Source organism: Salvelinus alpinus, chromosome 27 (assembly GCF_045679555.1).
Source record: "Salvelinus alpinus chromosome 27, SLU_Salpinus.1, whole genome shotgun sequence".
NCBI classification, from domain to species: domain Eukaryota; kingdom Metazoa; phylum Chordata; class Actinopteri; order Salmoniformes; family Salmonidae; genus Salvelinus; species Salvelinus alpinus.
In genome coordinates, this window is record NC_092112.1 from 9,405,094 (window position 1) to 9,417,437 (window position 12,344).

Genomic DNA, 12,344 nt, shown 5'->3' on the forward strand with positions numbered 1-12,344 from the left:
TGAACAGGCGAAATGTTCACTTCTGTTCTCAAAACATTAAAAAGACTCAGTTTTATCGGTCAGAAAATGTATGGCTTCATTCCCAGAACCAATGGGAAACCAAAAACGTATGTTCCCATAACTTCCAAACAACCAAATATGCTAGCTGGGAAGTGGCCTGAACAATATTTAGAGGGAGCTAAATTTACTATTTACCAGATTGACAGAGTTATGTATTGGCTAACCCTGATCGTTTCATGAATAATCTAAAAACTCTTTTTTATCATGGTTTGATTATTAATGTAACGTCTACAATAATTTACAATGTTTAACACTGTGCAACCATAATACTTTGACCAACAGGTTGGTCCAAACAAGTATTGTAATTGGTTGAGAAGCGTGCAATAAATATATATATATATAATCTGTCTGTAAACAATTGTTGGAAAAATTACTTGTGTCATGCACAAAGTAGATGTCCTAACCGACTTGCCAAAACTATAGTTTGTTAACAAGAAATGTGTGGAGTGGTTGAAAAACGAGTTTCAATGACTCCAACCTAAGTGTATGTAAACTTCAGCTGTATGTTTACAACGGGTTGGCCTATGATGCAAAAATTGGCTACTTGTTTTGTATCTTTGAAACCACTGTCTCATCAGCCAGGCAACTGATTAACTTGATCTCACTGGAAAAATCGTCTGTAAAAAGACAAATTATCATCATAATACTGACTATTTACTTCTATCACCCACTACGACGCTATGCAAGCTCTTTCCTCTTTCTAGTTACTGTTAGCGAACTACACAGGTAACACAATCACTTCAAACGGAACCCGGAGAGACAGGAAACCAGCTGCATTTCCTTTGAGCTGTTATTCTATTGCCACGTCTTTGTATATATCCAGAAACATTATGCTGATGCATGGTTTCGCCAGTGTGTCGTCCTGACATGTTAATATAGTCCGGTGGAGAGCGCTATTCAAACTTGAAACAATGCTGCAAAGGTCGGAGGCAGACGGCAACTTTTGTACCTCGTTGTTGCAAACACCTAATGCTAACTAGGCAAGTCATTTAAGAACAAATTATTATTTTCAATGACAGCCTAGGAACAGTGGGTTAACTGCCTTGTTCAGGGGCAGAACGGCAGATTTTTACCTTGTCAGCTCGGAGATTCGATCTTGCAACCTTTCGGTTACTAGTCCAACTCTCTAACCACTAGGCTCCCTGCCGCCCAATAATTACATTTTCTGTATATTTGGTCCGGCAGTAGGCTACAAGTATAGCCTGTAGTGTATTTCTGCTTGGTGAGCAAGATGATCGAGCCACTAAATTCAGCACCACGGACAGCGCTATCACTGTCAGCAGAAGCACTAGCTGTGCCTGCCCATAGCAACCTGCCAGAACAAACGGTGCCAATCGAACTAACGACCTGAGGGTTTGGCTGGTAACGATGCCAAGTATCTACGGTACTCGCGACAACAGCATCACAGCCGTGCACATTTTTTAAAATTTGTTTAACACGCCCTCTCGTGCAAAAACCTCTATTCTGCTCTCCTCTTCACCTTCCAGTGCGGACGGTGAGTTCGCCGTGACCCACATGACCAAGGCCCATCTGTTCCACAATGGGAAGGTACGCTGGGTTCCCCCTGCCATCTATAAATCCTCCTGTTCTATAGACGTTACCTTCTTCCCTTTCGACCAGCAGAATTGTAAGATGAAGTTTGGCTCTTGGACCTACGACAAGGCTAAAATAGACCTGGAACGCTTCGAGGTATGGGGTTGTATCAATCAAATAAAATCAAGCAATGTTGTAAATGTGTTGTACAAGATGTGATCGACGTGGATAACGTGTGTATGCACAGTGTTTATTTGTTAAACAGATCTTGAACCAGGCTACTGGTATATGTTCTTGCTAACTCCATTGCTGTCTGGGAGCTAGCTTTCCATCCAATTGGCCACAGATTTTCAGGTTAATATTCTAGAATCCGCATAAAGAAAATATGACAATTTTCCCCACCAGTGGTGTTTCCACCACACAGACTTGTCGATTAAAATCAGTGCGTGATGATGTAGTGCACACAAAATGTACTTTTTCCAGTTAAGTTTTCCAAGTACCAAATAAACATTTAAAGTTCAATGTGTTTCCATCGCATTTTATAAGGGGTCAATTTTGTCACAAAAAAACTGTTGCGTTAAGTAGCAAATGTGCCTACTCTGGTCTCTGCTCTAGCCAACAGCTCGCAGATACAGTGCGGGTAGGCTGGTATACATAATGACGTTATTATGGATAAGCGCATAAGAACATTTTAATTTGTCGAATGGCAGTCAAGCAATCGATCATCATGTAACCACAATAACACATTCAATACTTATTGGAAAGGAGCATCAAAGATCACCGTGCACTTTCACCACCCAGTGAAGTTCATCATTATTATTATTGTCATTATTTCATCTGTAGCCTAATAAATTGCATTCTTTCTCGAGTCATAGTGGCAGAACCATACCATTTATAAATCACACACACCATATCATCACGTGACTCCCAAGTTTCCTTTCGATACGATGGTTATTATATCAATATTTGCACATAAAGGCTTTTTCCACCGCCATTTCTCACATACTACATTTTACCGACACAAAGGAAAGGTCTTTTATGTGCAAATATAATAACCATCGTATCAAAGTAAACTTGCAGTCACGAGATGACACGTGTGGTCCTCCCACTACGACTCGTCGGGAAAGTATACCGTTTATTGGGCTACAGATTAAATAAGTTACGGTCAATTTGACAAGGTGGTGAAAGTGCACAGGGATGAGCTTGATGATCCTTTCCAATACAAATCGAGGGTCTTATTCTGGTGACATCATCATCGATGCTTGGCTGCCGATTGACAAACCTCACTTTTTTGTCAATAATCATCTCAACGTGAAGGATATACCTAGAGGTGGAAAAAGTACCCAATTGTCATACTTGAGTAAATGTAAAGATACCTTTTTAATAGAAAATGACTCAAGTAAAGTGACAGTCATCTAGTTAAACACTGCTTGAGTAAAAGTCTAAACGTTTTTTGGTTTTAAATATACAACATGGGAAAAAGGGAAGGGGTCTGAATACTTTCCCAAAGCAGTGTACTTAAGTAACAAAATTAAATGTAATTGCTAAAATATTTAAGAATCAAAGTAAAAGTATAAATCATTCCTTATATTAAGCAAACCAGATGGCACAATTTTACTGATAGCCAGGGGCACACTCCAATACTCAGACATAATTTACAAATGAAGAATTTGTGTTTAGTGAGTTCGCCAGATCAGGGGCAGCAGGGATGATTCTCTTGATAAGTGCATGAATTCTGACAATTTTCCTGTCCTGCTAAGCATTCAAAATGTAACGAATACTTTTGGGCATTAAGGAAAATGTATTGAGTAAAAAGTACATAACATTTTCTTTAGTTGTCAAAAATATAAATAGTAAACTACAAATACCCCCCAAAAAACAACTTAAGTAGTACTTTAAAGTATTTTTACCAAAGTACTTTACACCACTGGCTTCACCCGCCCTCTATCTGCTCTCTAACCGCAAAATGTATTTTTTTTATGTGCAATACGTCATCACGCACAGCCTTTTATCCGCAGCAAGTCAAACAGATCTGGTGGGAAAATGCGTACATTTGCATGAAAAATCTGTCGCCAATTGACTGGAAACGTGGCTAGTGTCAAGCCACACAGAGAGCAGAATCACACGGGCACCAGACAAGTGTGACAAAGGAACACTTAAGAGCATCTACATCCCCTTAGAACACGACGGACCGAAACCACTATATTTAAAAACACTATGATATAAGCTTATAGATGACTTGTGAAGCATCTATGTAGTTCTCGTGACGCCATGTGAGGTCTTTATAGAGTGGGACGGTTGATCTCCATCCCCTAGAACACGACAGACCCAAACCACTATATTTAAAAACACTATGATATAACTATATCTACACAGTGCTTATGAAGCGTTTATGTATGCCATATGAAGCCTTTATAGAGTGGGACGGTTGATCTCCATCCCCTAGAACACTGTGGACCTGAACAACTACTGGGAGAGTGGAGAGTGGGCCATCATCGACGCAGTGGGAACATACAACACCAAGAAGTACGACTGCTGTCATGAGATCTACCCTGATATCACCTACTTCTTCATCATCAGACGGCTGCCTCTCTTCTACACCATCAACCTGATCATCCCCTGTCTGCTCATCTCCTGTCTGACAGTCCTGGTCTTCTATCTCCCCTCAGGTAGGTCCTGGTCTTCTATCTCCCCTCAGGTAGGTCCTAGTCTCCTCTCAGGTAGGTCCTAGTCTCCCCTCAGGTAGGTCCTAGTCTTCTATCTCCCCTCAGGTAGGTCCTAGTCTCCTCTCAGGTAGGTCCTAGTCTCCCCTCAGGTAGGTCCTAGTCTTCCCTCAGGTAGGTCCTAGTCTTCTATCTCCCCTCAGGTAGGTCCTAGTCTTCTATCTCCCCTCAGGTAGGTCCTAGTCTCCTCTCAGGTAGGTCCTAGTCTCCCCTCAGGTAGATCCTAGTCTTCTATCTCCCATCAGGTAGGTCCTAGTCTCCTCTCAGGTAGGTCTTAGTCTTCCCTCAGGTAGGTCCTAGTCTCCCCTCAGGTAGGTCCTAGTCTCCCCTCAGGTAGGTCCTAGTCTCCCCTCAGGTAGGTCCTAGTCTCCCCTCAGGTAGGTCCTAGTCTCCCCTCAGGTAGGTCCTAGTCTCCCCTCAGGTAGGTCCTAGTCTCCCCTCAGGTAGGTCCTAGTCTCCCCTCAGGTAGGTCCTAGTCTCCCCTCAGGTAGGTCCTAGTCTCCCCTCAGGTAGGTCCTAGTCTCCCATCAGGTAGGTCCTAGTCTCCCATCAGGTAGGTCCTAGTCTCCCATCAGGTATGTCCTAGTCTCCCATCAGGTAGGTCCTAGTCTCCCCTCAGGTAGGTCCTAGTCTCCTCTCAGGTAGGTCCTATTCTCCCATCTCCCCTCAGGTAGGTCCTAGTCTCCCCTCAGGTAGGTCCTAGTCTCCTATCTCCCATCAGGTAGGTCCTAGTCTCCCATCAGGTAGGTCCTAGTCTCCCCTCAGGTAGGTCCTAGTCTCCCCTCAGGTAGGTCCTAGTCTCCCCTCAGGTAGGTCCTAGTCTTCTATCTCCCCCCAGGTAGGTCCTAGTCTCCTCTCAGGTAGGTCCTAGTCTCCCCTCAGGTAGGTCCTAGTCTTCCCTCAGGTAGGTCCTAGTCTTCTATCTCCCCTCAGGTAGGTCCTAGTCTTCTATCTCCCCTCAGGTAGGTCCTAGTCTCCTCTCAGGTAGGTCCTAGTCTCCCCTCAGGTAGATCCTAGTCTTCTATCTCCCATCAGGTAGGTCCTAGTCTCCTCTCAGGTAGGTCTTAGTCTTCCCTCAGGTAGGTCCTAGTCTCCCCTCAGGTAGGTCCTAGTCTCCCCTCAGGTAGGTCCTAGTCTCCCCTCAGGTAGGTCCTAGTCTCCCCTCAGGTAGGTCCTAGTCTCCCATCAGGTAGGTCCTAGTCTCCCATCAGGTAGGTCCTAGTCTCCCCTCAGGTAGGTCCTAGTCTCCTCTCAGGTAGGTCCTATTCTCCCATCTCCCCTCAGGTAGGTCCTAGTCTCCCCTCAGGTAGGTCCTAGTCTCCTATCTCCCATCAGGTAGGTCATAGTCTCCCATCAGGTAGGTCCTAGTCTCCCCTCAGGTAGGTCCTAGTCTCCCCTCAGGTAGGTCCTAGTCTCCCCTCAGGTAGGTCCTAGTCTCCCATCTCCCCTCAGGTAAGTAGATTAACAGAGAATGTTCGGAATGTTACCGGTGTAAACGGCTGGCTAGTTAGAGGTGAAGCTAGTAGCGTTTCAATCGGTGCCATCACTCACTCAGAACGTGAAGTAATTGTTGTTTTCCTTGCTCTGCAAGAGCCACTTCTTTTTTTGGAGCAATAACTAATGATGCGTTGTGGGTGACTGTTGTTCGATGTGTTCAGAGGGTCCCTGGTTCGAGCCCAGGTTTGGGCAAGAGACGGAAGCAATACTGTTTAAATTTTTAGCTAACATCCCCATCTAGTGGAGGTTTTGGAACATCACAGGTTGATACAACTGAAAATAGTCCAGATTTCACATACATATTGTATATATATATATATTTTTTTATGTTAGTAAAAGTTACAAAAATGCTATGAAATGTTATATGAAATTAACAAAACAAATGAATTTCTCAAAGTTGACGATTCACAACGGGCAGAAATTAAAACGCAAACGTATCTTTTGTCAACCAAACATGACGTAATGGTATTGAAAAAAAAATATTTTCAAAAGCAAATAAAATCCAAGTTCCAAAACACTATGCTCTATCATAGATGAACATCAACTGAAAAAAATGTATATACTATTTTACTCAATCAGGAAAGCTACAGACAGTTGAGATAGAAGTCTTAGTCGAGCACTGGGAGAAGAATGGGGGACAAGGGGTCATTCCTCCAGGAACTGAATCTCAATACCAGAGGCTTTCTTTAAGTTCTATCCAGAGAACAAAACAGCAGATAACACATCAGACAACATGACAGACCATTCTATAGAAAACCTTTAAGATGAAATTGTTGAAACAGGGTTTAATATGGACAAGATGATTTATGTCAAAGGACTATTTATGACCTGATTCCATTTCAGTTGACAGATCTGAAGGACAGAATATGTGAATGTAATTTATGGTATGCTCCAATTGGCCTATGGATGGATTGGTGCCCTCGTCAATATTAGAAATAGATCTATCAAGTCTTTTAGATCTGTGAACATTGAAGGTGTGGAAGCTAGGGACCTAAATGGAACTAAAAAGGAACCAATCCCTGTGATTCTCACCTGCTGGTGGGCGGTTCTTCCTGGTTTTGTAAATAGTACCTATGGCAACCATAATGGTCAGTGCCACAAAGACAACTATGTCGATGGACAACTGGACACTGTTTCTGGTACCTGGACAATAGGACAGACAGTGATCAAACACAAACTTTGAGGTCTTAATACACAGAAACTATGTTTTAAGTGAGAAGTAGGGAAGGTCTGAAGCTGAAGATGTAAAGCAAGGTTTGTATAGAGGATGCTAATTACCAACAGTCTTTTACCACTGTATAATGTTCATGAGATGAGACAAACTTCCCCTCTGAACTTAATCATTTCTAGTTGTGCATAAATTAAAGACTTTAGTTGTTCAGACTAAATAACATCTTACCAGGTGCACCTGGAGAAGTGTGATTTGGCATCACAGAGGGAGCCGGACTTGGGCCTGTTGGTCACGTTAGAACATGGGGGAATATCAGTGGTGGCTGGTGGCACTTAAAATTAGAAGACGGGCTCACAGTAATGGCTGGAACGGAATGCATGGAATGGCATCAAACACATTAAACATGTGGTTTCCATGTTGATACCATTCCATTCCAGTCATTATTATGAGCCTGTCCTCCCCTCACCACCCTTCTCTGGAATACAGACAACCAACATGCAGTCAAAAAAGGCTGATTTATAACTACTTGATGAAATGGTATCGATATCTATGTGATAGTGTCTACCTGAGAATGTGGAGGTGAAGTCCAGGGAGGTCTTCACTTTCTCCCTGGTTCTCCGCCTGACAACTCCACTTCCTGTTGTTGTCCTTCCTCTGGAGAGTCACAGTTAGAGTGATGTCACAGTCAGAGTGATGTCACAGTCAGAGTGATGTCACAGTCAGAGTGATGTCACAGTCAGAGTGATGTCACAGTCAGTGGTCTTTGTGAGCTGGTATCCGGAGTCTCCCTGCAGCTCAGTACCTGTCTCATCCACCCAGCTCAGACTATCATATAAGAAACAGCTTCCAGTTCCAGCCCAGATGGTCTGAAAAAACCTTAAGGTCACTGGTCATATACCAGTAGGAGTCACTGTTCAGGCAGGAATCATTTGACTGTGGCTTCACATTATATTTCAATATAGGTAGGTATGTCTTTATTTAGGTTGATGGCCTGACATTTCAACAATGACATTGATTCAAATATACAATTTTACTGTCAACATTGAAACAAGTTCAAATAAACTATGACTAAACAAATATGATATTCAACATAATTCCAAACCACCTGATATGTACAGTTGAAGTCGAAAGTTAACATGCACTTAGGTTGGAGTCATTAAAACTCGTTTTTCAACCACTCCACAAATGTCTTGTTAACAAACTAACAAAAAAGTTTTTCTTCCAACTAAATGTGTGAAAAGCCTAATCCTTTACTGTAAATAGATAATTTGTGGTTAAACTGAAATACTACTTATGAACATTTCTCTCTGCCCAACATTAGAAAAACAGAAGTGGTCTAAGCTGAAGGACCAGTGTTGCTGACGTCTGTCTGTCTGTCTGTCTGTCTGTCTGTCTGTCTGTCTGTGTTTTGGGGGGGTTGGATTGGGAGCAAAAAATACACATTTCCATTTTCTGCACGATAATAAATAAAGTCTGTTTGTTTCTTCTTCTCCTTTTTCTCCTCGTTGTTTCAGACTGTGGAGAGAAGATCACTCTGTGTATCTCCGTCCTCCTCTCCCTCACCGTCTTCCTCCTCCTCATCACAGAGATCATCCCTTCCACCTCCCTGGTCATCCCTCTGATCGGAGAGTACCTCCTCTTCACCATGATCTTCGTCACTCTCTCCATCGTCATCACCGTGTTTGTCCTCAACGTCCACCACCGCTCCCCGGGGACCCATAAGATGCCTCGCTGGGTCCACTCTGTCTTCCTGGACCTGATCCCCAGGTGGCTGTTCATGAGGCGGCCTGCGCCGGACGGACGGAGACGCAGGTTGTTGATGCTCCAGCAGGGGGCAGCGGTGGCACAGCACCAGGGACGGACCATCACCGCCAGACCAGCAGGTTAGGTGCTGATAATGATGAGGACCACATGGGAAATAAGTCCCTAGAGTCTGTGTGCATCCCAAATGACACCATGTTCCCTATATACTGCCCTGACCAGGACAAATGGCACCATGTTCCCTCTTTACTGCCCTGACCAGGACAAATGGCACCATGTTCCCTCTTTACTGCCCTGACCAGGACAAATGGCACCATGTTCCCTCTTTACTCCCCTGACCAGGACAAATGGCACCATGTTCCCTCTTTACTGCCCTGACCAGGACAAATGGCACCATGTTCCCTCTTTACTGCCCTGACCAGGACAAATGGCACCATGTTCCCTCTTTACTGCCCTGACCAGGACAAATGGCACCCTGTTCCCTCTATACTGCCCTGACCAGGACAAATGGCACCATGTTCCCTCTTTACTCCCCTGACCAGGACAAATGGCACCATGTTCCCTCTTTACTGCCCTGACCAGGACAGATGGCACCATGTTCCCTCTATACTGCCCTGACCAGGACAAATGGCACCATGTTCCCTCTTTACTGCCCTGACCAGGACAAATGGCACCCTGTTCCCTATATACTGCCCTGACCAGGACAGATGGCACCATGTTCCCTCTATACTGCCCTGACCAGGACAAATGGCACCATGTTCCCTCTATACTGCCCAGACCAGGACAGATGGCACCATGTTCCCTCTTTACTGCCCTGACCAGGACAAATGGCACCATGTTCCCTCTTTACTGCCCTGACCAGGACAAATGGCACCATGTTCCCTCTATACTGCCCTGACCAGGACAGATGGCACCATGTTCCCTCTATACTGCCCTGACCAGGACAGATGGCACCATGTTCCCTCTATACTGCCCTGACCAGGATAAATGGCACCATGTTCCCTCTTTACTGCCCTGACCAGGACAGATGGCACCATGTTCCCTCTATACTGCCCTGACCAGGACAAATGGCACCATGTTCCCTCTTTACTGCCCTGACCAGGACAGATGGCACCATGTTCCCTCTATACTGCCCTGACCAGGACAAATGGCACCATGTTCCCTCTTTACTGCCCTGACCAGGACAAATGGCACCATGTTCCCTCTTTACTGCCCTGACCAGGACAAATGGCACCATGTTCCCTCTTTACTGCCCTGACCAGGACAAATGGCACCATGTTCCCTCTATACTGCCCTGACCAGGACAGATGGCACCATGTTCCCTCTATACTGCCCTGACCAGGACAGATGGCACCATGTTCCCTCTATACTGCCCTGACCAGGATAAATGGCACCATGTTCCCTCTTTACTGCCCTGACCAGGACAGATGGCACCATGTTCCCTCTATACTGCCCTGACCAGGACAAATGGCACCATGTTCCCTCTTTACTGCCCTGACCAGGACAGATGGCACCATGTTCCCTCTATACTGCCCTGACCAGGACAAATGGCACCATGTTCCCTCTTTACTGCCCTGACCAGGACAGATGGCACCATGTTCCCTCTATACTGCCCTGACCAGGACAAATGGCACCATGTTCCCTCTATACTGCCCAGACCAGGACAGATGGCACCATTTTCCCTCTTTACTGCCCTGACCAGGACAAATGGCACCATGTTCCCTATATGTTCCCCTGACCAGGACAAATGGCACCCTGTTCCCTATATACTGCCCTGACCAGGACAGATGGCACCATGTTCCCTCTATACTGCCCTGACCAGGACAAATGGCACCATGTTCCCTCTATACTGCCCTGACCAGGACAAATGGCACCATGTTCCCTCTTTACTGCCCTGACCAGGACAAATGGCACCATGTTCCCTATATGTTCCCCTGACCAGGACAAATGGCACCCTGTTCCCTATATACTGCCCTGACCAGGACAGATGGCACCATGTTCCCTCTATACTGCCCTGACCAGGACAAATGGCACCATGTTCCCTCTATACTGCCCAGACCAGGACAGATGGCACCATGTTCCCTCTATACTGCCCTGACCAGGACAAATGGCACCATGTTCCCTCTATACTGCCCTGACCAGGACAAATGGAACCATGTTTCCTCTATACTGCCCTGACCAGGACAAATGGCACCATGTTCCCTCTATACTGCCCTGACCAGGACAAATGGCACCATGTTCCCTCTATACTGCCCTGACCAGGACAAATGGCACCATGTTCCCTCTATACTGCCCTGACCAGGACAAATGGCACCATGTTCCCTCTATACTGCCCTGACCAGGACAAATGGCACCATGTTTCCTCTATACTGCCCTGACCAGGACAGATGGCACCATGTTCCCTCTATACTGCCCTGACCAGGACAAATGGCACCATGTTCCCTCTATACTGCCCTGACCAGGACGTATCACCACCACCACTACCAGATGAGTTTCATTACATTTTTAACCAGAAAGTCCCATTGAAGTCAGACAACCTTTTTCCTAAGTGAGACCTGGGTCCATATCCACAAAGAGCCTCTTTACTCATAAGAGTCCCACCTAGTGGACAGATATTTAGGAGACCTCATGAGCTGTCCTCACCAGTTCAGAGTTGAGGCCTAATTCATAGTATATGCCTAAGTACTTATAAACACTAGGATAATAAATAATCACATTTGTTTCTTTAAATTTATCCATGAACCTAAATCATGTTATTTCAAGTTGTCCCTTTGGAGCACACGATAAGCGATTTAGAGTAGATGAACGGGAGTGATCAGCAGGCCGATAAAGAAATCACAGGCCGTAGGGCTTTTGTTTTTTTTTCCAATTCATCGGTTCATGGACTCTACAAGGTGTTGAAAGTATTCCACAGGGATGCTGGCCATGTTGACTCCAATGCTTCCCACAGTTGTGTCAAGTTGGCTGGATGTCCTTTGGACAGTGGACCATTTTTGATACATGAAACCCTTCATTGTTGCAGTTAATGACACACACCGGTGCGCCTGGTACCTACTACCATACCCTGTTCAAAGGCACTTAAATCTTTTGTCAAAGGATTCTCAGACCATGAGATACAAAATGATCTGATCTGATGAAACCAAGACCTGGATGCCAAGCGTCACGCCTGGAGGAGACCTGGCACCATCCCTACGGTGAAGCATGGTGCTGGCAGCATCATGCTGTAGGGATGTTTTTCAGCGATATGAACTGGGAGACTAGTTAGGATCAAGGGAAAGATGACCAGAGCAAAGTACAAAGAGATCCTTGATGAAAACCTACTCCAGAGCACCCAGGACTTCAGACTGGGGTGAAGGTTCAACTTCCAACAGGACAATGACCCTAAACGCAGGAGTGGCTTTGGGACAAGTCTCTGAATGTCCTTGAGTGGCCCAGCCAGAGCCCGGACTTGAACCCGATCGAACATCTCTTGAGAGACCTGAAAATAACCGTGCAGCGACGCTCCCCATCCAACCTAACAGAGCTTGAGAGGATCTGCAGAGAAGAATGGGAAAAATTACTTTAATCGCTGTCAAAGGTGCTTCAACAAAGTACTGAGT

At 45.2% G+C, this 12,344-nt stretch overlaps 1 protein-coding gene across 1 annotated transcript in view; it reads left to right on the forward strand.

Moving 5' to 3' along the window:
* The window catches only part of LOC139555938 (neuronal acetylcholine receptor subunit alpha-2-like), a 31,506-nt gene that overhangs the window by 13,850 nt on the left and 5,312 nt on the right, over positions 1-12,344 (forward strand). Inside the window, exons 4-6 of the mRNA XM_071369340.1 lie at positions 1,548-1,749; positions 4,040-4,262; positions 8,499-8,867. Coding sequence (XP_071225441.1) covers positions 1,548-1,749; positions 4,040-4,262; positions 8,499-8,867 — 794 coding nt within the window. The remainder of the gene's footprint in view (positions 1-1,547; positions 1,750-4,039; positions 4,263-8,498; positions 8,868-12,344) is intronic.